The sequence below is a fragment of the Balaenoptera physalus genome (assembly GCF_965194825.1).
Source record: "Balaenoptera physalus genome assembly, chromosome: 20".
NCBI classification, from domain to species: domain Eukaryota; kingdom Metazoa; phylum Chordata; class Mammalia; order Artiodactyla; family Balaenopteridae; genus Balaenoptera; species Balaenoptera physalus.
In genome coordinates this window covers 15,204,314-15,231,726 of record NC_138901.1, presented here as the reverse complement: position 1 = coordinate 15,231,726, position 27,413 = coordinate 15,204,314, and the positions used below count along the sequence as shown (strand labels likewise).

The 27,413-nt window shown below is 53.5% G+C and overlaps 2 protein-coding genes and 1 long non-coding RNA gene across 36 annotated transcripts in view; 2 read left to right on the top strand and 1 right to left on the bottom strand.

Annotated features, from left to right (window-relative positions):
* Positions 1 to 9,469, top strand: part of TANC2 (tetratricopeptide repeat, ankyrin repeat and coiled-coil containing 2) — a gene marked incomplete at its 3' end in the record, with an annotated part of 361,692 nt that extends 352,223 nt beyond the window's left edge. For 12 of the 17 annotated variants that reach the window (XM_082443053.1, XM_082443067.1, XM_082443050.1 and 9 more), the window contains one exon: positions 852 to 9,469. In XM_082443053.1, the coding sequence (XP_082299179.1) occupies positions 852 to 2,808 (1,957 nt within the window). The remainder of the gene's footprint in view (positions 1 to 851) is intronic. The other 5 variants (XM_082443054.1, XM_082443055.1, XM_082443065.1 and 2 more) reach the window with 2 other exon arrangements.
* A 3,324-nt stretch (positions 9,470 to 12,793) lies between these two features.
* CYB561 (cytochrome b561) lies at positions 12,794 to 25,794 on the bottom strand. 10 transcript variants are annotated; one of them, XM_082443182.1, is made up of 9 exons: positions 25,561 to 25,794; positions 25,262 to 25,326; positions 16,715 to 16,924; positions 16,315 to 16,548; positions 15,256 to 15,354; positions 14,908 to 15,044; positions 14,358 to 14,515; positions 13,917 to 14,174; positions 12,794 to 12,949 (listed from the first exon to the last, which is right to left on the bottom strand). In XM_082443182.1, exons 4-8 carry the CDS (start codon positions 16,517 to 16,519, stop codon positions 13,982 to 13,984), a joined length of 792 nt encoding a protein of 263 aa, XP_082299308.1. In that variant the 5' UTR covers positions 16,520 to 16,548; positions 16,715 to 16,924; positions 25,262 to 25,326; positions 25,561 to 25,794; the 3' UTR covers positions 12,794 to 12,949; positions 13,917 to 13,981. The 10 variants fall into 10 exon arrangements, with proteins under 10 accessions (XP_082299308.1, XP_082299307.1, XP_082299313.1 ...); XM_082443181.1 differs by lacking the exons at positions 25,262 to 25,326; positions 25,561 to 25,794 and adding exons at positions 18,978 to 19,096; positions 24,557 to 25,185; XM_082443187.1 differs by lacking the exons at positions 16,715 to 16,924; positions 25,262 to 25,326; positions 25,561 to 25,794 and adding exons at positions 24,209 to 24,391; positions 24,557 to 25,185.
* The window catches only part of LOC309650996, an 18,673-nt gene continuing 16,075 nt past the window's right edge, over positions 24,816 to 27,413 (top strand). For 8 of the 9 annotated variants that reach the window (XR_014257865.1, XR_014257866.1, XR_014257867.1 and 5 more), the window contains exon 1: positions 24,816 to 24,911. This is a non-coding gene — a long non-coding RNA (uncharacterized lncRNA). Of the gene's footprint in view, positions 24,912 to 25,242; positions 25,359 to 27,413 lie in introns of those variants that run through there. The other variant, XR_014257873.1, reaches the window with a different exon arrangement.

Below are 27,413 nucleotides of genomic sequence, written 5' to 3'. Positions count from 1 at the left end.
AGCTCTGCCTGTAAAAGAACTGCTTCAGGTTCACAGCTATGACCAGGGGGCATGTGGTCCTGAAAATCAAACCCAGCTTAAGTCTAGTGATGACGGTGGCAGCGATCTTAGTCTTAATTAGCTGGGGCAACAGAGTTCTTACAGAAGCTTGACTGTCAAATTCTCTTTCCCCTTGGATTATTCCTTCCCCACAAGGCCAATTGCCCCTTTTCTGGGCAAGGTTAATAGAGAGGATGGGAGTATCTCTGACTGTCTGTGTCCTTATTTGTAGATTAGAATCTGAGTTTTCTAGTCAGCAAGCCTAATACCTGCCCAGCTTTGATGTAGCAGAATGGAGGAGCCGCAGTGCTGTGGGGCGAGGGGTAGAAAGGGCAGAGGACGGCGTTCATGCCTAGGATGGAACAGGCCTGAAAATTGGAGCTAAAATATAAAGAAAAAATTCTGCTGGATCAGCAAGATTTTAAATATTGTAGTTACTGTTTTGTTCCTAAGCTAATTGACAGTGACCCTGTAAATGACAACCCCACCCAACCCTCCTACTACCTGGTGTGCATTTGGACACTGAGAGAAACTTCCTGAAGGGCCTGTCTGGACTGACAAAATGGGGACATTTCTCCACTGATGCCAGAGAGGCCAGAGGGAAGATGGAGGCTGAACTGGCTAGGGAATCATTCTGGACTCTTCTGGAATGACAGCCTACCTATTTCCTTCCTTACAAATCAGACGAAACCAAAGCCCCCCAGATGCCCCCAGACGCTAACAGTTCTCTGAAACAGTGACCATGTTCTCAGCTCTTGGTGGTTCCTGTTGATTCAGAATAACTCCAGTTCCTGTGTTTACATTTTGTCAAGCAGACAGTTTGCAGCAGCCTTAGAGGACCTGAACGAGGCCATCAAGCTGTGTCCAAACAACCGTGAGATCCAGAGACTCCTGCTGAGAGTGGAGGAAGAGTGCCGACAGATGCAGCAGCAGCCGCCGGCGGCACAGCAGCAGCCTCAGCAGCAGTTACCGGAAGAAACAGAACCTGAACCCCAGCATGAAGATATCTACTCCGTGCAGGACATACTCGAGGAGGAGTTCTTGGAACAGGATGTTGAGAATGTGTCCATCGGCCTCCAGACGGAGGCTCGGCCCAGCCAGGGGCTCCCGATAATCCAGAGCCCGCCCTCCTCCCCGGCCCACCGCGACTCGGCCTGCATCTCCAGCTCGCCTCTCGGCTCCCACCAGGGTTTTGACTTCCGGCCCAGCAGCTCTGTGGGCTCTCCCACTAGGCAGGGTTACCAGTCCGCCTCACCTGCCCTTTCTCCGACTCACCAGAACTCGCATTACAGGCCCAGCCCCCCGCATACTTCCCCCGCTCATCAGGGAGGGTCTTACCGCTTCAGCCCCCCTCCTGTGGGAGGGCAGGGCAAGGAGTACCCGAGCCCGCCCCCGTCCCCTCTCCGCAGAGGCCCTCAGTATCGGGCCAGCCCTCCAGCGGAAAGCGTGAGCGTCTACAGAGCCCAGTCAGGCTCGCCCGTGCGCTATCAGCAAGAAACAAGTGTGAGTCAGCTTCCTGGCAGACCGAAATCTCCGTTATCCAAGATGGCCCAGCGGCCCTACCAGATGCCCCAGCTTCCTGTGGCAGTGCCCCAGCAAGGGCTCAGGCTCCAGCCGGCCAAAGCCCAGATCGTGAGAAGCAACCAGCCCAGCTCAGCAGTTCATTCGAGCACCGTCATCTCCACAGGGGCCTATGGCCAAGTGGCCCATTCGATGGCTGCTAAATACCAGTCTTCACAAGGAGACATAGGAGTAAGTCAGGGCCGGTTGGTTTATCAGGGGTCCATCGGGGGGATTGTAGGGGACGGGAGACCCGTGCAGCATGTGCAGGCCAGCCTGAGTGCAGGCGCCATCTGTCAGCACGGAGGGTTGACCAAAGAAGAGCTTCCCCAGCGACCTTCCTCCGCCTATCGAGGTGGCGTGAGATACAGCCAGACACCACAGATTGGGCGTAGCCAGTCCGCATCCTATTACCCAGTCTGTCACTCAAAACTAGATCTGGAGCGTTCCTCCAGCCAACTAGGTTCCCCCGATGTGTCACATTTAATCAGAAGACCTATTAGTGTCAACCCTAATGAAATCAAACCCCACCCACCAACTCCCAGGCCATTGCTGCACTCCCAAAGCGTAGGCCTTCGTTTCTCTCCATCTAGCAATAGTATCTCATCCGCCTCCAACCTAACTCCTACCTTCCGGCCATCTTCCTCGATTCAACAAATGGAGATCCCACTGAAACCGGCATACGACAGGTCATGTGACGAGCTATCGCCAGTGTCTCCCACTCAGGGAGGTTACCCCAGTGAGCCCACCCGATCCAGGACCACACCATTCATGGGGATCATAGATAAAACGGCCCGGACGCAACAGTACCCCCACCTTCACCAGCAGAATCGGACCTGGGCAGTGTCATCAGTGGATACCGTTCTCAGTCCTACGTCTCCAGGCAACCTGCCTCAGCCTGAGTCCTTCAGCCCACCGTCATCCATCAGCAACATTGCCTTTTATAACAAAACCAACAATGCACAGAACGGCCATTTGCTGGAGGACGATTACTACAGCCCCCATGGGATGCTGGCTAACGGGTCCCGCGGAGACCTGCTGGAGAGAGTTAGCCAGGCCTCCTCGTACCCCGACGTGAAGGTGGCTCGGACCCTCCCTGTGGCTCAGGCGTACCAGGACAACCTGCACAGGCAGCTGTCCCGGGACCCTCGACATGGGCAGACGTCCCCTATCAAACCAAAGAGACCATTTGTGGAGTCTAATGTTTAAAAGACGTGTGTTGGAGCGAGACCCCTATGTGTTCACTGCACATTTTCAGGCTTGGTTTCCACATTCGAGGTAGTTCTCTGGCTTAATTTCTCATGTAGTTTCCGCGTGGTGTTCAGAGGTGGCAGCCCACATGCCGAAATCCTTTGCATGCAGCCGACTGGGAAGCTGGCCTCCGGGGAGCCGGGACTTGGGTTTCTTTTGTCTGTACCCTAGCCACACGCTCTCTCCCTCTCTTCAGATGCCAACGAGGAGATTGTTGTGCCGTGTGCTTTAACCCAGGGAGATCAGACACACTGGTCAGCTTTTTCCAGGAGACAATCGCTTTCACTGATGTTCTTGTTGTGTAAAATGTCTTTCTCCTTTTTTACAAAAATAAGATGTTCTTGTTCGTTTTCTTCTAGGAACTTTAGAAAGAGTGTGATGCCCCTTTGCCTTTGCATTCTTATCCAGTGTTATCCAAATAGCAGCCCCAGTGCATTCTTGTGCCATGGTCTCCTCCCCTGGACCGCCAGCTCCCTGCAGCCATCAGGTCTAGAATGTTCATTTAGATTATTGCTGGTCTTCCTATGGGGGTAAAGGATCAAGGAGAAAGAGAAGAAATAAGAAAGCACCAATACAGTTATTTGAAATGTCACTACATGGATTTCCCAAGAGGCGTTTTAGGAACATTCAGAAAACAACCAGCCCTTTAAATATTTCAGTCAGCCGAGGAAACTGGATGAGAATCATGCATATTTTTAAATAATTCACTGAGTTATTCTTTACGTTTTTAGCCAAATTAACCATTAAAAGCTACCAATTTTCCATGGGTGGGGGAGAGAATAAATAAATACATAGAGAGAGAGAGACTGTTCTGGATTCTCAGTGGAAGGCTGTAGAAAGTCTGTCTTGGAGAAATCTGCTTCTCGGGTTCTGATACGTCACTGAGCCTCGTATTCCGCAAAAAGCGTTCTCTTCCCGGAGGTTGACTGGTGTGTAATCCTGTTAAGTTGGATCTTTTCCTAGAGCCAGATTTTGTTCTACTGGCCCTCTTTTTTTTTTTTTTTTTTTTAAACCCAGATGGTATAGTGAAGAATTGGTTTTTGGGGAAGGAAGTTGAATTCTCTGGGGACGGTAAGACTTATTCCCAGAGCTTGCACCCAGGGCCATTGCATTCCATGGCAAATGTTGTCTAACTCCATTTCAAGATCTATTGTTTCATTATCTATTATTACAGGAACTGTTTACTCTTTTCTTTTTCTAGGTAGGAGTGTTTGGGGATTGACATTTAAAAACCAGGCACAGCGAAGTGTTTCAGGGTGAAGAAAGACCCCTTTCAGCCCTGGGTAGGAGCACATAAGGTAGACAGCAAGTCTTCTGATCCAGTCACCCTCCAGACATCTCCTGTGTCTGGTGGTCCTTTGCTAACCAGTCCTTTGAGTGACTGAGGCCAGCATGAGATGGACGGCAGGAACACTGAAATCAAAGCCTTAGCACAGGCCTGGTAGCGACTGCACATCAGCTCTTAAAATTAACAAACAAAACAACTAAAACTAAACAAAAGAGAATTCGGTCACTGTTACCAGGAATCATTCTGCTCTTGTTAGTAAAGGGCTACAGGAAGGGAGGCTTCCTGAATAAACATCCAGATGTGACCAGACCTGTTTGTAATCGTAAGTGTCCTCTGAAAGAATCGTTAAGACGTGGGGAGCATGAAGCTGAAATCAGAAACACTTCTTTGCTAACTTAGATTCTGCCAAATAGATGAACCCCTCCACCCCCAAGCCTGGAACAGGCCAGGATGTGTGTCCTGTGCTAGAAGTAAACAGCAAGGCTAACTCAAGACCCAGCCTCTGTCCACTCTCTCTGATGCTGAAGGACTATCTCCCACTCAGCCAGCCCAGAGTGGACGTCAGTGTCTCTTCTCTCTCTGTCTCTCATCAAGAAGGTGAAATGTACAGCTATAGCGTCAGCCTACAGCCAGGAGCCCAGCAGCCTCTCAGCTTTTTTTGTCCAGGTCTCAGCCCTGTTGGGCTCTTTGCATCTTACCCTTTTTAACTACTACTCACTGAGGAGCTGCTGCCACATTTTGAAAACTTCTCAGTGTTTATTAGAAAAGTGCCCCGTTTATTTGGAACACCACACGTACCACCTGCACCCACCTGAGTGGGTGAGCAGGTTCTACGGTTTTACAAATAACACCACTGATGCCACTTCTCCCGAACGTGTATCTTAGAATTTTCTAGGACGGACAGATTTGGGGTCCATGCCTTACTGGACAAAACACCTAAACTGTCAACAGTCACGATGCAATTCTTTTTTAGCCATTGTAAGAGGGAGTGAATATCACTACTGGGCGCCGGTTGTTTTTGTCTAAAAATTGCCAACTGGACCTTATTGGAGCAGGAGACAAAGTCTTTCCTTGTAAGCAGACTGCCTGTGCCCTGTTTTGCTACTTCACTGCCACGGGATGATCTCAGTGCTGTACCTTAGAGATGCCTCCTCCCCGAGCAGCACTTGCTGAATCAATGTCTGGCTTCAGATGGGGGGAAATTTTTCACATGAAACCGGTAAGTTCCACTCACCCGATTCACATCACCCTGAAATGGAGGCAGTGGTGACAGACTTTAGCTTACAGGTTTCTCACCAAATCCTACCTTCCGTTCACCCAGAATTCTTGCACTAATGGGTTTCCATCACATCATGTCTTTAAATGGGTGCACTTTATTGTTTGAATTTGTAACTCTGATAAATACTGGATATTTAAGTGTGAGTAATGTCTTCATTAGAAAATAGCAAAACCGCCCTTTTAGTGTATTTTTCAAGGGAAAAAAAAAAAAGGAAAGAAAGCAAGCAGTGGATCACAACATTTATAGCACAAGAAATAACTGTTGTATATAAGCATCAAAAAGATTAAGAGTTTTTAAATACAAAAAAATATTTGCAGTGATTTTAAAGTGCTTTTCCAGCAATTTTCTTAGGGACTCCTGAGACATGGTTACTTTATTTACTGGATCAGTAAGGCACACAATTAACAATTAAAAATTAATGTTTATTTACAAAGTAAAGGGAAAACCTGTGTAACATGAGAATTTGGCATGGACAAAATGGAGACCATTTTGTATCTGCTGTTGTATCTTGTCCGGGTTGCAGACGTGCGCTATTAAAGGTCCCAAGTTAATAGAGCACAAACCCTTCTTGTTCCTCTCCCATGTGCCCTTCTTTCTAGATGTGTTTAACTTAAACTCGAAGGCTCAGGAAAATTCCACTAATTAGAATCATGTACAGTACCCCAGGTCGTTGTCCAGAGATACAGGTTTGCTAATTTAGGTAAGCCTGGACTGTTGTAAACAGAACAGCTTAGAGAAAGGTATTCTCGGTCCTTATATTGTATAGTAGTTTATGAACCCCCTCTCTAAATATTGGTATTTTTATATTCCAGAGATGTACCCAACAGAAAAATTAATCAGTATCTAATTTAATATCCATACGTATTTTCCTTAGATTTTAGTCATAGACAGTGGGTTTTTGTGGATGTCACCTTGCTTCACCGTACTTTACCACTAGGTGTCACTGTGGCTCTGCACCAGGCTTGTCTGGTAGCAAAGAATGGCAGCATCTCTGGAGGAGCGACATCCAGGCCAACAGACAGGCCCGTAGGCTCAAGAGGGTTCGAGAGGGAGGGAACAAAGGCCTGGAAAGGGGTCTTCACACATCTGTGCCAGATGTGGCGAGATAAGCTCTTTGAACACTACCTGCTTTGGACCTTCAGCCAGGCAGAGGCTGGGGGAAGGCTGACCAGAGCTCCCTTTCTCTGGTGGGTGAATGGGTGTGCAGAAGACCTGTCCTCTCAGTTCCTCTCGGCCTCCAACTTTTATAACTCCAGGGGTGTCACGGTTGGGTGGTTTGATTCACAGATAGTTATTTTTCTCCTGCGGAATTGCCTTGGACAAAACCAGTTGCTGAATCTTTGCCACAGAATGGAACAGGCTCCCCCAGGGGGCAGGATGTACCCCCCCCATCCCAGCCTCGCCCGCCCTGCCTGTCTGTCCCGGGGCTGCCCCCTTCTCAAGAAGCTGCCCTGTGCCCCGCACCAGGCCCATGCCGCCCGGTTGTGTGTGCACTGGGGGGTGTGGCTTTCTCTCCTTCTCTTCTAGGAATTCCAGACTGACCGTCTACCATGACAACAGTGAACAAAGGGCTTAGGGGTAGGAGCTACCTACAAAGACGTGTCATGGAAACCTTCACCATGCAATGCCTTGAACTCAGCTCTGGCTGCTCCCAAGAAAAGGTGGCTGGCTGGGGGCCTGGACACAAGCACAATGGGGCTGGTGGAGCCACTGTGCAGAGCTACTTGAATAATCACTGGGTCTTCATCAACTTTTATAACACAGACCACTCAAGGGCTGAAGTGTTGGTAACCTGCATTTCGGTGTCCAATGCCTCACAGCAGCTGAACCACCCTGAGATGCTTGTGGCCAGCTGATGGCCACAGTCAGAGCTTTGAAAGTCAGTACCAAATGAACGCATAATTGGACACCAAAAATCAAGTGTTACTTTCATGTTTCCTCACCCGTATCCTCTCATTTCTTCCTGCTGACTCTGTGATATCTCCACTAAGCTGACCTGTCAGGTTTTAGCTGGATGCATATAGGTGCAGGCCGGCGTCGCTCTCGTTTTTTCCACCTAGTCTGTGGAAAGGAAGGAGCTTAGCGGGCTGTGTTGTAGCACTTGCTGGCTGGATTTTTCTTTTGCCTAATCACTAACCAGAACACCTGGTTAGGGGGACTCAACTCAATCCCTCTGGTCCCCAGGACCAGACAGGGAGTTAATTCTGGAAAATTCAGTACTTGAATGTACCTGCCTTATTGTGAACCAACTTACTGGAAAAAAGTTAGAAATGCTGGCTCCAGATCTCTACTTCATTCACAGGTTATTTTGGAAGTTCTGTAAGTTACACTTCCTGTTCTGGTTTGGTTTTTTTGGTTTGTTTTTGTTTCTGTTTTTTTTTCTTCTTTGGCTGATTCCTGCTGAGTGGGGCCAGTTCCTCATCAGGCTCAGGGCAGGTGCCATTCTCAGGCATGGCCTCCTTTCCATCCAGCATAGCATCTTTGTCTCTGTTCTGTCTCCTCCAAATCCAAGATGATTTTAATTAGTACAGACATGTACAGTCTACAATTAAAGAGTGATTTGTACTAATATGATTTTGATTCTTCCTCCTCTTTGCTGTCCTTTCAAGACACTTGCTGGAAAAAGCTTTAATGCACTTAGTTTTCCTTTAGGTTTTCTATAACTCAGATGTAAAGGACTTTCTCTGTACAGTATATTATCCAATGCATGTTTGTTCTCTATCCTGATATATTGAACACCACACAGTTGTGAACTCGTGCAGTGGGGATGTCCCACACCCAACAGAGGCATCTAGGCCCCTGTGTATAAGGAAAGACGTTTTCCTTTGCTGTACTTGCTTGAGCAGTTTTATTGTCTGTACATGTGAGCTGTGTGAGATAGATGTGAAAAGTTAAATGAATGCAGTTTCCTGCCCATGTATACAGATCGCCATCTGTACAATGAACTGTATGTATGAAAGCAAATGTACTTATTTATAAATGGGTAACACTTGGAAAAACACGGCGTTGTGGTGCACTCCTTTCATTACAGTACCTCTCAGGGGAGCTGACTTGCACTCAGCTTCACTGAGGCCTGCGGTGTGAGGAAGCCTCCCCCAGGAACAGCTGGCAGAGGCCAAATTCCTAACGATTTGGCTGGTCTCTTAAGGGATATTTAGAGTCACCCCTTCAGGCTCTGGTTCATCAGAGAAGTTACTGAGCACCTCTCTTGGGAGCTGGACACTGCGGTGGGCACGCAAGAACCATGCGCAAGACAGTCCTGAGGGCGCATCAGCCAAGGCCCACTGCATTCATTGAGAAAGGGAGGCTTTTTCTTCCGTGGAAGAGTTTTTCTCCAGCCATGCCAAGGGAGCACTGAGTTCCTCTCCTTTGATTTTAATAGCTGAGGCTACACCCCAATCCAGCTACCGTACCAAAATCCAAGGCTGCCAGTTAGAACTGTTAGGTTTAGAGACTGCAGGCCCGAGGCGGGGGGACAGCACCAGCTATAGTTCCCAAGGCTAACTTGGTTAAAGTTGGAAGCCCACTGCTTCCAGTGACTTTATTTTTTTCTTCAGAAATCCAGCTGGAATTTCCAATCCTCGCCATGTAGAGAGCTAGGCAGCTGCCCTGTGAACGGAGAGGTTGCAGATTTTCTGAAACGGGCTGGAGCCTCCACACCTTTCGTTAAGGACGGAGTCCTGTGGTCTTTCCTGCCTGGCTTCGACCTCTCTGTCTACTTCAGGCACAAGCAAGGAAGGAGACCACCTCCTCTAGATGCCAGACTTTGTTGAACAAACATCCCTGCTGTGTAAGTACATCCATTTCCCCCAAAGCACCAAAGCTGGGGAAGCAGGAAAACTCCAGGCATGCAGTCATCCCAGCCTGGACGCCACAACTGCCTTTAAAGAGGAGAGGACTGTGGAAGGAACTACCTGCTCAGTCTGAAAAGCATTCCTGGGCTGTTCCAGTTATTTCATTAAAAGTTAAAAATGGAGAAGTGGTTGAAAGAAAAACAGGTGTTTTTTTTTTTGGTTTGGTTTGGTTTTTAATAAATTTATTTTATTTTTGGCTGCATTGGGTCCTTGTTGCTGTGTGCGGGCTTTCTCTAGTTGTGGTGAGCTGGGGCTACTCTTCGTTGCAGTGCTTAGGCTTCTCATCGCAGTGGCTTCTCTTGTTGCGGAGCACAGGCTCTAGGCGTGCGGGCTCAGTAGTTGTGGCTCACAGGTTCTAGAGCACAGGTTCAGTAGTTGTGGTGCACAGGCTTAGTTGCTCCGTGGCATGTGGGATCTTCCCGGACCAGGGCTCGAACCCGTGTCCCCTGCATTGGCAGGCGGATTCTTAACCACTGTGCCACCAGGGAAGCCCAGGAAAACAGTTTTTTAAGAATTCCTGAGGCACTGAATGATTCCTAAAAAGCTAATTTTTTTTTTTAAAGATTTATTGATTGATTGATTGCTATGTTGGGTCTTCGTTTCTGTGCGAGGGCTTTCTCTAGCTGCGGCAAGTGGGGGCCACTCTTCATCGCGGTGCGCGGGCCTCTCACTATCGCGGCCTCTCTTGTTGCGGAGCACAGGCTCCAGACGCGCAGGCTCAGCAGTTGTGGTTCACGGGCCCAGTTGCTCCACGGCACGTGGGATCCTCCCAGAGCAGGGCTCGAACCCGTGTCCCCTGCATTAGCAGGCAGACTCTCAACTACTGCGCCACCAGGGAAGCCCCCTTTTTTTTTTAAAATAAATTTATTTATTTATTTTTGGCTGCGTTGGGTCTTCGTTGCTGCGCAGGCTTTCTCTAGTTGTGGCAAGCAGAGGCTACTCATCGTTGCGGTGCGCAGGCTTCTCATTGCAGTGCCTTCTCGTTGCGGAGCACGGGCTCTAGGCGTGCGGGCTTCAGTAGTTGTGGCTCACGGGCTCTAGAGCGCAGGCTCAGTAGTTGTGGCTCACGGGCTCTAGAGCGCAGGCTCAGTAGTTGTGGCGCACAGGCTTAGTTGCTCCGCGGCATGTGGGATCTTCCCGGACCAGGACTCGAACCCGTGTCCCTTGCATTGGCAGGCAGATTCTTAAGCACTGCGCCACCAGGGAAGTCCCAGAAAGCTAATTCTTAAAAGCTGTTTGCCCTGAACCTAACTAAAGAGCCACTCAGAGCAGCAGGACACAGTGCACTCAGCACATTCTGCTAGGTCTTCCCCTAGTCATTTTCATTCCCGGGTAGGTGCCCTTCAGTTGCTCTTTATAGCTCGACACACCGCTGTGCACACATGCCCGTGGGCAGTCAGACTCCCCTTCCACAGGCCAAGGCTGAGGGAGGAACATAGCATCATCTTCTTTCACCTTTAAAAATGGAAGCTGGAGGAGCTTGAAGAAACTTGGAGACTGAGTTTTCTCATTGCCAGGAATAAGGACATCATGTCTGGAAGGCCCTATGATAAAAAGGGCCTCATAGAAGAGACAGCACTGAGTCCATTGTAAAGGGCCATTCTCCTGAGATACCCCTTATGTCCCAGACGCTGTGATGGGGACTTCCCACTTGTTCTCTAATGTATTCCTCATCCAATTTCTGACAGACATTGCCGTCTCCAAAACACAAATGAGGAAGCAGATCCTGAGAGTTCAGGTTGCTCAAGGTCATGGAGTCAAAGGTGGGACTCTGAATCAGATCTGCCCAGAAAGCATTTTCCCTGTACCATGCTGCCTGCCCCCTTCCTCAGAAGGGGTAATCCAAGACAAGCAAGCAATCTGGATGACCTCGGAAGCAGCACAGGCAGTGGTCCAGAAGGAAGCTTAGAGAATGCTACTTTGTGCTCCTTTAGAGAAACAACTCTGTGCCATGGGCAAGAGGCATAACTCTGGGACCTCTCAAGGTTCCAAACCCAGTGAGAAGGTGAGTTGGTTAAGGAGTAGCCCCCTGGAGGGAGAGGCAGCATCTGGGATCATTTGAATATTCAAACACAAAGAGACCCTTAAGATTCAGAGGCTAGCACAAAAGCCGCAAGAGAGATGGCACCCTCACAGGGTCAGGATGCCTCTGCCCTCGCCCTCGCGCGGAGAGCCAGCCCTGACCCTGACCGAGAGATCACGTTATGACATGTACCAGGCCGTGCTTTGCAGGCTTTTAAAGCAAATGAAGGTCCACATAGAAGGCTGGATTCAGGAGAAAGACTCTATAGATGCATCAAGCAAAGACCTCTCAAGCTCTGGCTGAGACACGCCAGAAACCAGATTCAATACAGAAAATAAAGTAAGTGCTAGGAAGTAAGAATCCATGGTCCCTTTCAATAGTGAGCCCTCTTAGTAAGTTTTTCAGCTGTCACGTGACAGTGCTTTTGAGGAGCACACGGTAGATCCCGGTGGGATCTGAGTTGCACCCAGGTTTACTGTAAACACATCTGCCTGAGCCTCAGGAATTGATCTAAAGTGGAATCTCAGCTTGTTCTCAAAGCTTTGCTCCTCTTCTTAAGGAACGAAGAGACATTTTTAAAAGGAAAAAGGTTAATTGAATACTGGGGAAAATTCTTGCCAAGGCCCTTGTCAGGCTCTTACGGCTCCACCCTCCAGGCCACTCTGGGTTGAGAAGAGAATTTCTCTAACCGTGTGGAAGAGCCTCCCTCACTGGGTCCAGAGTCAGGACAGCCACTGGGCTGTTTCAGAGCCTGTGTCATCATAAATATCATTAATCACTTTACCTTCTGTGCCCAGCCTGGGGATATGCAAATTCTTTCAACCCTAGTAGACTAACTTCATGCATCTGCTAAAAGCACTGGTTCCTTTTATTGCCACAGTAAATGAAGATAACAGGCAAGAGACCTGCTGTAGACATTTATTGAATCATCTGTTGTACCAACACTACATTGTACTTCATAGAAGATTGGCCACAGGCAAAATAAAATAAACCACCACGGATCAGCTTGGCGGGGTTGGGGGAGGCTTTTCGGCTCATGAGTCATCCAGCATACGCTTTGGCAAACAGGCCAGCTTGCAGACTTTTCTTGCAAATCCAAGGTTCCATTTCTCTCTGTGGCTTTCTGGCAACGGAGATATACAACTGTACTCTGGTAGTTTGTCTAAGGTGGAGTTTTCCCACGTGTAAACACTGACCATACCAGGTGATCAAGGAGTTGCCGGAGCCCGTTGCCCTTGCAGAGCGTATGATATAAACAGGGTGCGGAGACACCCTGGTGCCGGGGCTGCAGCAGAGCCCCGAATGCCCAAGGGAGGGAGCAGGGAGCCCTGCTGCTAAGGCGCCCAACACAGCCACCTGCTCTGAGAAGCAGCATCGCCTGAGGCAGGACCCACCGCAAAAGCTGTTTTAGAAATCTGAGCATTAGGGGAGACAAGCCCCCTTTCTCGAAGGCAGCATTTAGGTGTGAGAAAGGCAGCCGTTAAAAAAAAAACCGGTAGTCAGATTTGGAAATTTTATTAATGTCTTCATCTAAGTAAACTGTGTCTTGTCTCAAACAGTGCCATGCTCCTCAAAGCCTGGAAAACGAGGAAAACAAGGAGAGAGCATTCACCAGGTCCAAGAAGCACAAGATCGATGCTGTAATCACGTTATTTCTAGACAGAAGCCAAACAGTGACTCAGCTAACAGCATTACACACTCATGGGGTTGGGGGGATTAATCCGATTCTGACTTGGTCCCAACTTCCTGCAAAGATGGGCCCCAGGTAGGAGAGGATGAGGCTTTCCTCCTGATCAGGCAGCCCCTACCCTCCCTATGGGAAGGGAAAGGGGGCAACAGCGGCAGCTTTTTGTTTAAAGCAAAAAGGCTTGTGTCCTGGGCCTCTGTCAGAGTAGCGCCTGAGTGAGCTCCGAGGGTGGGCAGCTGGTGGGCAGCTGGCTCGCCGAGGCTGGCCCCCCGCGGGGAGGGGAGCCCCTGCAGGCGGCACACGGCCCGCAGCGCCTGCCCAGGCCCACCTCCTGCCTCTTCTTCGGGCTGCTGGGCCCCAAAGGCAAAGAAAGCCGCCCTGGGGCTAAGGGGTTAAAGAAAGAGAAGGCTGCAGAGCGCAGCTGGGCCAAAGCCACGCGTCCAGAGCTTCCCAAGGGCCAGTCCCTCCCCTCTCCTGGGGAACCCTGCCCTGACACCAGCATATTTTACACATAATATCACTTGCTCCGCTGCCAAAGGCTGGGCCCGCAAGACTCCTGGTTGGAGTTCGGTGTCACACAAAGCAAGTCTTGGCCTCGCCAGGCACGGCGCTGAGCCCCGCCTTCTCCGCAGACACAGCCCAGGCCCCGCTGCCCCGAGCGGGGAGCCGCCCCCCACTCTCCGACCCCTTTAGGGATCTGTGCTTCTGCGACCAGGCCCAACCGCCCAGAACCCTACCCAAAGCTGCTCCATCTGAGGGGGTGACAGGGGCAACGGGGGCGGGGGTCTGCGCAGGACTAACACGGCGGCGGCAGCAGCAGCAGCGAGGAGGGGAAAGCGGAGGGCGCCTGAACCCCGGAAATCAGCGCTCAGGGAGGAGGGCTGCCCCACCCCCGCTCCCCACCCCCGGAGCCTCGGCGGATGCGGGACAGACACCTGTCGGGGCCCCGAAACGGCGGAGACCGCCTCGCGGGACGGGACGGGATGGCACGGGGCGCGCGTCACTGGGAGCTGGGGCTATCGCCCTCCGTCAGCGTCTTGAAGTCCATGGAGAGCGCTTGCTCTTCCGCCTGGAGGGGCCGCTTCCAGTCGGCGCGGGTCAGGATGTAGAGCACGACCGCGCCGAAGGCGGCCAGCAGCAGGCCCAGCACGTTGGCCAGGACGCCCTCGGGCTCGAACTTGCTGTACTTGGTCCTGCGGGATTGGGGCGGAGGGCGAGGCCATCCGAGGCGTAGCCGTTAGGCCGAGTGCCATTCGCCCCCGGCCCGCAAGATGCGGTGCGATCCCAAGCCCAACCCCGCCCCCGCCGCCCCCTCCCCCGGGAGAAAAGCCGCTGTTCGGCGGCCCCACACAGAGCCGCCGGGAGGGGGCGCTCACCCGAGCTCGAACAGCAGCGCCTCCTTCAGGCCCAGCAGGGCGGTGCCCACCGAGAGGAGGAAGATGGCGCCGCCAAGGAAGACGTGTTGCGGCCGGTAGCGGCTCCGCAGAGAAAACGACGCGCCGGGGAACAGGAAGAAGCTAAAGCCCACGAGCCACTGGGAGGAAAGGCGAGGTGCTGCCGGAGGCTGAGCTGCGCTGGAGACTGGAGCCCGAGGACGCCCCAGCTGGGCCGCCTCCCGCGAGGACCGCAGGCCCCGCCACCCCCCCGCGCGGTGGCCTCCGGCCGGAGCGGCGGCGGGAGCGCTGAGCACGTGGGGAAGGTCGGCCGGCGCTCGAGGACGGTCTCAGCCCCACACTGTGCGCCCCAAGGCGGGGCCTGGGACCAAACCCATGTGCCTGTCGGCCAGAAGGGCGCCGGAAGGGCGCCGGGTCGGAGGCAGCGCCCGGCGGGCTGGAGCGGCTTTCGCCTGTGCGCACACCTGGCCCCGGCCCTGTTTGGGCCCTGCTCCCCGCCCCTCCCCAGCGCCGTGGGGCGGCAAGGACTCACCTGCACAAAGAAGAGGACGAAGACCAGAATGCCACACCAGCTGTGCAGGCTGTACAGGTCGGCGTAGCCCTCCTTCCTGTGGTAGTCGAACACCGCCACCAGGCCTGGTCGGAGGCGGGGGTCGCGTGAGGACTGGGCTGATGGCGACGGAGGGGGTGCGGTGACCCAAGGGAAACCCGACCCGCCGGGACTTCTGGGCTCCAGTACCGGCTCGGTGGCTGCCAGCACCCAGTGTCCCTGCCTGGAAGGGGGAGGAGGGGTGGGGAGGGGGGACTGGACAGTAAAGCACCTCCTTCCCCAAGTCAGCAGAGGTGGGGGAAGGAGGGCGGGCCCGTGCCAGGAACTCACCCACCAGGGCGATGACGAAGGCGAAGACGTGCAGCAGCCCGTGCAGGATTTTGGTGGTGCGTTTGGCCTCATTCCTGAAGACACGGTAAACCAGCAGGGCTGGTGGGCCGTGAGAAAGGGAATGTCAGGGCGCTAAGCCGAGCACGAGGCCTTCCTGTCAGGGCAGCGAGGAGACACCCTCGGCTGGAGAGGGGAGGGCTTGTCCAGGTACCCCAGCCACAGAAAGTGGGGGAGGAAACGAGGCTCCGTATGCCCCCGCACCGCCCGCCCCCTTCTTAGCTGTCCTGTGTATCCCAGGCTTTGTTTTAGGCTCGTCGTGCAGTCAACATCAAGGTGCCACCGAGCTTCTGAGTTCACCTCTTAGCTATGATGGTTCTCAGATTGTACAGCACTGAAGCCGGATCAGACATTCACTACTCTTGGCCAGCAGGCTCCCCGGTTGGGAAACCCCAGGTTCTCAAAGCAGAACCTTGCGACCCCAAGCTAATCCCCCCTCTTGGGGCTGAAGCAGTCAGGGCCAGGGCTCCTGCGGAATGTCCCTCAGGAGTCTGCTGCTGAGGGGGTGGCTGTCACCAGGACCACATCTAGGAAGAATGCATGGGTCCAGCTTTCTTGTTACCAGAAGGAGAAGGCCAAGGCCCCCTGGCCTTGAGGCAGGGTGGGGGCCAGCCACGGCCTGGATCCTACCCCAGAGAGAGGAGCTCTAGCTCTGCCAAGTCCAGCATCTACACACACACACACACGTACACTCACACTCACACTCACTTTCTCTCCCTCAATTTCAAACCGCCTCTGCAGAAGATTGTCTTGCTCACAGCCCAGCCCCTGGGCCTCCGCTGTGTGAAGCACACACACCTTCGGATGTTCCTTGTTGAAGCACGAGGTGAAAGATCTGGGATAAGTCAGAAAGGAGTTGCCACCCACCAGCCTTGGGGCCCTTGATTTGGATTCCCAGTGTCCCCAAGGTCCAAGCCAGCTTCCTTCTCTGACTGGGCAGATTCAGGTGTGAAAGGGTCCCTGCAAATCTCCTCTCTCAGGCGGCATCGCCCAGGGACTCACCATCTCCCTGCAAGAAGACCAGGCCTATGATCATGCAGAGGGGATGCACATTGAACTGCAGGGCACTCTCCCAGGCGATGCCTCCTCGGTACACACCGAGCCAGGTGCCAGTCATGGCCACCACGGCCAGGCCCAGCAGCTGGGAGAAGGCCACATAGTAAAGCAGCGCCGCGGGGGCGGGTGCTGGGCGGGCAGGGCTCTCCATGCCGAGGTGGCTCTATGCTGAGGTGACTGCTGCAGGAAAGATGGTGGAGCTCAGAGGAACGGCCCACAGCCTCCAAAAATACATCCCAGGCCTCCCTTGCCCACCTCTGCCTCCTCCCTCTCAGCCCACAACCCCAGGCCTCCGTGAGAGCGCCCAGCGGGACGGGCCCGCCTTCCTGCAGAGAGAGACCCACACCTGGCTGCACTTCCACCTGCAATGAGGGAGCAAGTCGCAGTCCTCCAAGTTCTGGCCGGAGCAGGAGGGCCCAGTGCCAGTGCTTTACTTTCTGTTTCAGGAGGCCCTGGGTTTTCTCAGGTGGGGTTCACAGGTGAAACAAACACAGAGAAGTGAGCAAATTCCTTGAAGGTGCCGGAATTTTTCCTCCAGATGAATCATAAAGGACATCTAGGGTGAGAAATGGGGAACCTGACTCCCCCGTGCCTGCTTTTTCAGCTCCCAGCTGGAGATGAAAGAAGTCCTGCCCACAGAGAGCTGCATGGCAGCTGCCGGTAGAAGGAATGTTCTCTGAGCCGCTTCAGTAGAAAGGACCAGGGGACAGGAGCTGCCGAGCTGCCCGTTTCCCTTCCTGCCTCGTCTTCCCCTCCACACCTGGGGCGTGGGCCTGCGCCCCTCCCTCAGGCCAGCCTTCCTGAACTGAGACCTACAAGGTGAGAACTCCTGGGGTCACTTAGCGCACAAGGATCCTGTGAGAGCAGGTGTCACTGCTCCCGTCTGCAGACAAGGAACCAGGGGCTCAACGGGGTTTGGGGAAGCGAGGCTCAGGGGCCAGTGGGAGGCATTTCCTGGCTCCTCTGCCCAGTCCCCGGTGTCTCCACGGCCTCGCCCAGGCTCAGGGTGGCCTGTGTGCCGGCTCTTCCCCCTGAACCTGCTGGTTCTCCCCACACCCAGGCGGGAGAGGCAGCTGGAAGATGGGAGGAGAGGAGGCAGTTGATGAACAAGTATGGGCTCCGTTTGCTGGGCCTCGGTGCTGGCGGCCTGGGGCCACACAAAGGCGCTGCTGCAGCTCCCAGAGGGCCGAGCACTCCATCCCCCCAGCTTCCCTCTCCCACTGCCCCAGCCTCTCCCAGCAGCGCTGGAGACACCCTCCTTCTCCTTCATTACCAGCAGAGAACAGCAGCTGAGCAGAGATGTTTGACTAACACATTTTGGGGTGCCCCCCCTAATACCGAGCACACACCCGGTACCCTGTGCTGCTCAAGAACTAGTTTCCAGTTGGCCTGGCCTTGTCCTCCTGGGGACCGGGCTCTCTTTACCCCCAGTTCTCTCTGCCACCTTTGACAACTGTTGGCAACTCCATCATTTTTTAAAAAGGGGGGCAGGCAGTGTTAACACACCTCCCTGCAGTAAAATACAGATAAGCAAAAAAAGAGAAAAATTACAAGTAATCAACATTTTGATTTATATCCTTTTCCTCTAGAAATATATGTACCTTCTTTCATAGAAACATGACCATACCAATTTCTAACCTGCTTTTTTCACTTCATTATAGATCATGCACATCTTTTCATGTCAGTACACGGCTATTTCATATTTTAACCAATCCCCTAATCTCCTGTTGTTAAATATTTAGCCAGCTTTCAGCTTTTCACTAAATAAACAACACTGTGATCATCTTTGCACACTCATCTAATTCCTAAATGAAGAAATAGAATCCTGAGCAAGGGCTAGGTTCTTTTTTAGGTTGTGGATACATTCTGTCAAATCATCTTCCAGAAAACACTCCCAAGGCAGGTGGGAACACCTGTTTCCAGAAGCCCTGGGCAACAGTGAAGCCGTATTTCTGGAACTCTTGCCCTCGTGCTTATCTGTCACCTCGACACTGATGACTCCTAAATCTAGTGCCAGCTTGTCATCTCCCCCAAATTTAAACCCCATTTCTAACTGTCCACTAACATCTCCACCTGGACGTCCCTCAAACACTTCAAACTCAGCACATCCAAAGTTACACCCCTCTCCTGACCTCCCAGGTCGCCCTTCTGCCCAGTGCCCAATCCTCCTGCTTCTCCCCCAGGTCTCGCCATCACTTCCCTCTTGGCCATCTTCATTTCCACCACCCAGCAGGGCCTGGAGCTTCTGCCCCCGTCTCCCTACCCTCCTCAACCTGCCTGACCGACAGGGACAAAGCCAGGTCCCAGTCATGTTGCCACACCAGGCACAAAGGGCCACCAGCGTATGGTGGTCAAATGCCAACTCCATAACTGACCCTAACCCAGTGCCCACCTGCAGCCCCCACTGTTTTCCTACCAAGTCCACTCAGAAGAGATGCTCCCAGTTCCCCAGCTCTAGCAACACAACCTGCTGTTAGCCCCTCCACCTCACACTCCCCGCTCCTCCTCCTCCGCCTCTATCGATTTGCTCCACGACCTGAAATGGGCGTTTTGTTCACCACTTTGTCCCCCTCCTCTGTGTCCCCAAGGCTGGCCTGGCGCTTACTTACCCTCTGTGTCCTGCCTCGCGTTAAGCCCTGTGAGCCTCTCTGCTGCAGGGCCCTGTGAGCTCCCAGAAGGCAGGGAATGCATCTACCTCTCCCTCGGGGATCTCATCCCTTGGCCGACTCTGACAGGAAAAATGTACTGAACTGAGAAATGCTGTCCTCCTCTGCTTTATTAGATTCCTCCCCGAGAGCCTGGGGCGCAGTCAGAATCTGATTAGCTCTGAATTAGGAAGACTGGAAGGAACGTGCTCTGCCCCCGCAGACCTGCCACAGCGTCCCCACCGAGTAGCCACTGAGTACAGAGGGGGAGCTCAGGGCTGCAAAGACTGCCACTCCTGGGTCAAGAGCCGCTCTTTGGTGACGCAAGCCAGAGCCAGATTTCCACCCCCCCGCAGCCAACCTCCTCATGAGTCGGGCAGAAATCAGACTTCTCTTCACAGCCGTGATAGCGTGATTTATAATAAGAAATATATGGGACCGAGCCTGTAAAACCCTAGGAATTTTCCAGGTGACAAAGCAATCGTTTCTTTTGTTATGTTAATATTACATCGTGTTACTGAAGCCCCTCGAAAACCTGAGGGTGGGGCTGGTTACCAGGGGAACCAACCACGTGACTGGAGGGTTGGAACGTTCAGTCCCACCCTTGACCTCCAGGGAGGGAGAGGGGCTGGAGACTGAGTGCAGCCACCAGTGGCCAATGACTTAATCAATCGGACCTGTGTAATGAAGCCTCCATAAACCCCCTAAAGGACGGGGTTCGGAGAGCTCCCAGGTTGGTGAACACATCCACGTGCCGGGAAGGTGGTGCAGCCCAGTTCCCCGGGGACAGAAGCTCCTGTGCTCCAGACCCTTCTAGACCTTGCCCTACGTACCTCTTCATCTGGCTGTCCCTGAGTTATATCCTTTTGTAACAAACCAGCAATCTAGCAGGTTTCTCTGGGTTCTGTGAGCTGCTCTAGCAAATTAATTGAACCTGAGGAAAAGGTCGTGGGAAGCTCGGATCTATAGCCTGCTGTTCAGCAGCACAGGTGACAACCTGGACTTGCAATTAGCATCTGAAGGGGGTGGGGGCAGTGTTGTGGGACTGAGCCCTGCGGGATCTGACGCCGTCTCCGGTAGGTAGTGTCAATGTTGAGTTAAATTGTAGGACACCCAGGAGCACCTGCTGAGAAATGGAGACTCACTTGGTGGTGCTGAAAAGAAAACATGTGGGAACAGCACAGTGACTAAACACGTGGCTTTAACGTCCTCACTGAAAACTCACAACCTGAACTCCCTTCGGAGTCCAAACCCTAGTGCTGTTTGCACCCCAGGGTGGTGGACTGGGGTTGCGAGCCTCAGGGCTAGGGAGCCCCGCTCTGTACTCAGTTCAATCTTCGCAGTAACCTATGGTGATGACAGGAGTATTACCCCAATTTGACAGATGAGGAAATTGAGACTCAAAGAGGATAAACAACTTGCCCCAAATCATCCGCAGCAAAGAAGTGCTCAACTCAGTTGTTTATCAAGCGCCTACGATATGGGGGTCACACTGCTGGATACAGACGAGCCACGGCCTCCGCCTTCCAGGGCCTTGCAGACAAGGTGCAGAGCAGATGCAGATTCTAGAGTAAAGGGCCGTAACAGCTTAGGCTATGAGTTAAACTCCCAGAGCACTTTCCACAGTCTATGCTGGCTTCACCACACTGGGGTGGCCACTCCCTTGGATTTCCTACAGGGGTTGCCTGCTCAGGGTGTGGCTCTGCACTTTCTCAGGCCAGTAACTAGGGAAGAAAGGAAAACTTCCTGAATACTGAATCCAGTATTCAGGGGATCTGAATCTGCTTGGAGGCAGGGCTCCAGGAAGGCCTCTCCCCTCACACGCCAGTCTTCCTGGGCCCTCCCCACCCCTTGGGGAACCATGCTTCTAAGGCAGTTTACACCCACCATAGCATCAAGCATTGGTGTCCCCCATGGGCTCTCCTGGGAGAAAAGGCTGCAGGATGGAAACAGGTGGGTTAGAGAGAAGAGGTGATGGGGACAAACTAGCTGCAAGATCTTCATGCCAACTGCTCCAAAGGCATCTCTCCTGGTCCCTGTGCCCTGGTAACTAGGCATCCCAGAGGAAGCCAGAGATAAAGAATGACCTTTGGACTCATGGAGGCCTAAGCAGTCTCCCCTGTGGCCCCTTCCAATTTGAAGGTGATTCTAAATCCAGGGATGAGGGATGACAGGAAAACACACACAGAAAGACCAGTCCTCGGGCAGGCCCGTAGCTTCCCCATAGGTGACCTCAGCCAATAAGATCTAAGTGAAAAATCCAGATTTACAGAAAAGACAAAGCATCAAGTGGTTTCTGTGCTTCACAGAAGATGAACTGAGACCCCTTCAGCAATGCCGTTGCCCCATTGCTTATTCGGTTCAACATAATTGACAACGTATCTTTGTACACGAAGGGGCTGCTTCCGATGATGGGGGAAACAGAGAAGACATTTCAAGGACTCTGGTTGGAATCTGACTCACCCACAAAAATATGTGCATTTGCAAACCTTGAAATCAGTTGAGATTCACTCCCTAGTAAGCAAATATCTTTTATTCTGCTCCCTCATTTCCCAGTCTAGACAGTGGGAACATTCTCTCACCCTTCCTTCCTTCCTCCCTTCCTTCCTCCCTTCCTTCCTCCCTTCCTGTGGAACCCCAGAACACTGGCTGCTTTGGGATCTCCTGTGTTCCCAGTGCAGCAGTACAGGCAGCAATGTCAACAGTCTGGAAGCAGCCCATCTACACCCCCAAAGGCTTCCTCAGCCCAGTAGACCAGAGTCTCAGAACCAGGGCGAGCCCTTGTGGATCCTTACCCGGCCACCCTCCTTCCTGTCAGAGCACAGGACGGGGATGTCAGATCTCTGGCAGCTTTTGGAACCTTGGGCTGTGACAGTCACCCCTCCCCTCCCACACACACCTGCAGCCAGACTCCACTTAATGTGATCAACCAGGGCCAGGAGCTGCCGCAGGGCTTGAACGTGCTAACGAGCATCCCTCTCCCTCCCTGAGCCCAGGGGGTTTCATTGAAAGGCCACCAGGCCTAATCTCATTATGGGGACCAGACACCGCACAAGTCCCACAGCCTGGAAGCAGGGAGCCTGGCCTGGCCACAGCCTCCTTATCCGCAGCAGGGTTTTAATTGGGTTAGAAAAGATTGTGTTGGGGGCTAGATCTTTTCTTGATGGGTGAAGGGGAGAAACGACTCAATTGTCCTAGAATGTCCTCAATGTGATAAAAGAAAAGGCAAAATGAGGGCTGAGCTGTTAGGTGGGGCACTTTCTTACTACCCACACCCAAGTAACCCCTGGGTAGAAAGTTTGAAGTCAGACACTGAGCCCTGTTCTCCACTGGGCCCAGGGGCTCAGTGTCGGGGCTCCCAGTACTTGCAGGGACTCACAAAAAATGTTTTGATTTCTGTTAAAATCATAAGAAAAAACAAACTTGTAGGGTTGAAGAAAATATTTTAATTTTTAATCCAGCCTGGATTATATTCATCTTTATACCAATGTGGTTGTAAAATATAATTCTCTTTATTTTTTTATGGAGGAAGGGGAAAGCCACAGTGCAGCCCTGGTCAGACGGATATGATTTCAAAGCCAGCCCCACTGTTCATGACTGTGTGCGCCCAGGCGAGCCAAGCACCCTCTCTGAGCCTGCTTCCTCTTCCATAAGGTAGGGGGATGTTGAGATCCACCTTACTGGCCTGTAGCAAAGATTAAACGGGATAAATATGTACCAATGCCTAGTACACTGCCTGCCACATAGTAGGTATTCAGTTAAATAGCAATCTAACAAAAACTAAACCTGTTCCTAATAGCACCTTAGGAAGAGTCATGCATCCGAAGCTGCTGACACATGAGGTTTGGGGCCACAGAGAGCCAGATGGCAGCAGACAGCACGACCCCCTCTAATAAATCCATACCCCGTCTTCTGTCTACCATGAATCCCCCCACTGGGCAGAAACCCCTGGATCTGGGGTGAATTCCTCCACCAAATTCTTCTAGTGCTGCTGAACCACTTTGTATTAGAAGCCGCCCAAGCTCTGCCTGCCAAGGGAAGGTGGCGCAGGCAGGGAAGAAGTGGGACAAGCAGGGCATCCACTCAGGTCCAGGAGGCGCCTCCTGCCCCGGGGGCGGGGTTGTAGCAACCGTTTCTCTGTATGGGGCTCCCCTTGGCATTTACAAGTTGCCTATATTTTCTGCCTCAATCCAGTTTCACAGGAGAAATCAAGATATGTATGAGAAGGTAGCACAGCTCTGTGGGGTGTTGTTGTTGTTTGTTTTGTTTTCCATTTGCTATGAAAACGAAGGACCTGGGCTTCCCTGGTGGAGCAGTGGTTGAGAATCCGCCTGCCAATGCAGGGCACACAGGTTCGAGCCGTGGTCCTGGAAGATCCCACATTCTGTGGAGCAACTAAGCCCGTGAGCCACAGCTACTTAGCCCACGTGCCTAGAGCCCGTGCTCCACCACAAGAGAAGCCACTGCAATGAGAAGCCTGCGCACCGCCATGAAGAGTAGCCCCCGCTCGCTGCAACTAAAGAAAGACTGCGCACAGCAACGAAGACCCAACGCAGCCAAAAATTAAATAAATAAAATAAATGAATTTATATTAAAAACAGAAGAAAACGAAGGAACAGAATCCAGATAAGATAGAGCTTCATTTAATGAGTCTTAGAAAATCCTCAAAGCCAAGGTAGAGTGAGAGTGGAGAGGGGCAACCAGAAGGGAGAAAGACTTGGGAGGGGTGCCAGCTTCTAAAGACATGTCTGGGACTCCAGGGTACACCTGGATCCTCCTCTCTGTGGTGCCCTGGGGGGAAGGGCAGGCAGAGAGGGGAGGTACCCCCCACCATTCCCAAGTGTCAAAGGCAGCAGCAGATCCCTTCCTCAGCTCAGTTCTGCATCCCCTGTACCCACAGTTCAGGGGCTACCAAGGCCAACCCAAGGAGTAAGGATTTCCCAAACGGGAAACTCCTTGCACACCAAGAGGCTGGAGATGTTGGAGAAGAACAAGGAAGGGCTCTACTAGCTAGACATCTCACCCCAAGAGGAAAGAGGCAGAGGGAGGGAGGCCCCGCCACTAGCGAAGCAGTTTGGCAGCTCGGTCTCAGGATTCAAAAGAACAGTCGTGGCAAATGTTGGTTGATCCACTTCTATGCCACCTAGTTTCTAGAGTAGGGCAAAACATTACGCCGTACGTAAACTTGGGATCACCTGCTGCTCCGTGCTAACTTCCGCAGAGACTGGGCACAGAGGCAGACCCGGGACCGACGGCTCACAGCTCCAGGCAGGAGTGGGATGAGCTCCTAACCTTGGGCCTTGCTCGGTGGCCCCGAGCCGGGGAAGCAGGTGAGGTGAGTCAGGTGTGGCGGCAGGAGAGGGAAAGAGAAAGAATGGCTGCGGCGCCGGGATCCCGGCCTGTCCCGGCGCGGGCACGGTCCCGCCCCAGGCCGGGCACACCTGAGCTCGCCGTCCCCCCCACCCCCCGCCCCGCACACACCCGGGGCCCCTCCCGCCTCCGCGCCGGGGCTCGGCTCGCCCCCGACCGCCCCGGCCACCTACCTGGCCGGACGTCGAGCCCGGACCTCGTCCTCGCTGCGCAGCGTCGCGCTGCCCACTGGCCCGCGAGCTGCCCGCGTCACGCCCGGGCTGTTCTGCAGGTTCGGCCAGCCGCGCGGACTTCAGAGCTACCGCGTCTCCATGGCGACCGGGGGGGGCGGCGGGTTGGCAGCCCGGCGGACGACGCGGCGGGCGGGGACCGGAAGTGCCCCCGGCGGGTCCACGCACCTGGGACCGGGCCCGGCCCCCCAAGGTCCCGGGTCGTCAGACTCCGGGCCCGAACCTTGACGCCCGCGTGCTAGGGCCTGTGGCGCGAGAACGGCGGCCACCGTGACCCGGCCTCCGGACCCGAGCTCGGGTAACCTTCGAATCCGGGCCTCAAGACCTGGCTTCCCGGGTCCATCACGTTCGGGGGCGTATGGGGTTCTGCGACCCACCCGTGGGTGTGGGAGGCGTCCAAGTCCAGGCCTGACTCGGAGGCCAAGGGCGAGGCTGAGGGGGTATGGGCTGCCGGGGCTGCTGGGGCGGGGCCCCGGGCAGAGGGAAGGGGGATGCCGGCCGGGAGAAGGGGAGAACGGCCGCCCTGCTCGGGCCTGGTCTCCGCGCTTCCAGGTTCCCGCCCTCCCTTGCCCTCCCCGCTTCTTCCCTCGCCCTGCCCCGGGCTCAGGTGGCCACTAGGTGTCAGGCGTGGCCCGGACCTTGGCCTACCTTGCCGCTCCTGCAGCCCTGAGGGACTCGCCCCTTCCTTGCAGCCGGATGGTGGAGGTGTCACTCTGCAGGGAGGCTGGACTCACCCCTTCTCCAGGTCCGCAGCACCCCCCGACACACACAGACACACACACACAGACACACACACACACACACAGACACACACACACACACACGGCGCGCGCGCACTAGGTGACGTTTCTTGCCCCCTTTCCCCAAGCCAGGGGCCTTTGCCAGGCTATAGCGCCCACCCCACACATACCCCCTCCAGCAGCCTAAAGATAAATACCAGTTCTCACCAGCGTTTCGTGAAGACCTAGACCTTGCCATGGGCAGCCTCCCCGGCCCCAGACGCTGAGAGGAAGGAACCAAGGCCAAGGCTGGGAGCCAGCCCCTAGTGCAGCCCCGTCCAGGCCCCCTATCCAGGAAATGCTGTGGGTAGATAACAAGTCCAGCTCAGACTTCCTACAAGCTCAGAACAAAAGGTTCTTTCCTGTCGGATGCCTGGCAAGACTCACCGAGGGCCTGGTGGTAGTAGGGAAATGGGGTTTCCTCCCCTGGAGACATAAAAGAGCCTCCGCAAAGGGACATCACCCCCACCCCCTGCCCCAGCACTGTGGGCTTCCCAAGGGCCCTGGCCAAGGTGGGCCTTGGGGATCCAATACCTCCTGACAGAGAGAACATACTCTCAAGCCATGGCAAGACACCTAAGGGTGCCCACTGCCCTGGGCACACCTTCTGATGGGGCAAACCCAGCTGGGCCCATGCCCTCAGAGTGAGCAAGCTTAAACCCTCCACAAACAGAAGTTTTGTTGGGGTAGCTTTCCAGCTGGAGGGAGTTAATGGACTTTTTTTTTTTTTTTTTTTTTTTAATAATGACGCAGGTGCTGCCTTTGGGTTAGGTTTTTTTTTTTTTTAAAGGAATCTTATTTTGTGTAGTCAAAGCTGGCTAAGATTGGACAGATTTATTTATAAGATTTCTTTCTTTCTTTCTTTCTTTTGGCTGTGTTGGGTCTTCATCTGTGTGCAAGGGCTTTCTCTAGCTGCGGCAAGCGGGGGCCACTCTTCATCGCGGTGCGCGGGCCTCTCATTATCGCGACCTCTCTTGCTGCGGAGCACAGGCTCCAGACGCGCAGGCTCAGTAATTGTGGCTCACGGGCCTAGTTGCTCCGCGGCACGCGGGATCTTCCCAGACCAGGGCTCGAACCCGTGTCCCCTGCATTAGCAGGCAGACTCTCAACCACTGCGCCACCAGGGAAGCCCATAATGGACATTTTAAATTAAGAAACAGCTTCCTTCACATGCCAACAGGCAAACAGCAGGCAACAAGTGTCTTGTGAGTTGAGTCCTTGGAAACGAGCCATTTCCCGTTTTTTGGCCTGCGTATTTGGGTTTGGAGGAGGAGGACTGGGGTGGGCAGGCCTGCACAAAGGAGCAGAGCCTCACTGGGGACCTGATTTGAGTTTCCTGGTGTAGGGCTTTCAACCCCTTCCAAAGCCAGGAGAGAGACTCCTGCTGAGGTGGGATGGAGCCCTTTGGGTCCTCCCCACGCCGTGGCCCTGTGACCCTGGGCTGCAGCACTTTCCCCTAGAAAGGAGAGCATACCTGGCTCCCAGAAGTGCTCTCAGGAGGGGATGGAGGTGGCTCTCCACAGGGACCAGTCACATGGGGTCTTAGCTCTAAGCACTCATGGCTCCACACCATTTTTAAGAGCTGGAGATCCCACCAAACTGCAGTCAAGCACCAGGCCCCATGGCTTTGCCGCTGCTACCAGAATCCCTGACCCCAGATGGCAGACACTCACTCCCTTCCTCCCCCATCTTTGCCGCTGAGACTCAGCCTTGGAGGCCAGAGAAGCATCCACCCTACAGCTGGGGGCGGTGACCAGCAAGGAGTGCAGCCTCAAGTCCCCTTCTTGGGGACCGAGGATGTGGCCCAAGGTCTTCCATGTAAACCCCTCCCTTCCTGCACTCACTACACTACACTAGCCTTTACGTTCCTCAGACTCACCAAGTTCACAGCCACTCTCCTTTGGAACGGTCTTCCCGCATCATCACTTGGCTCATTCCTTCAAATCTCAGCTCGAACATCCCCTCCTCAGAGAGGCCTTCCCAACGATCCAGTCCAGTAGCCGGGGTCAGGGGTTGAGGTG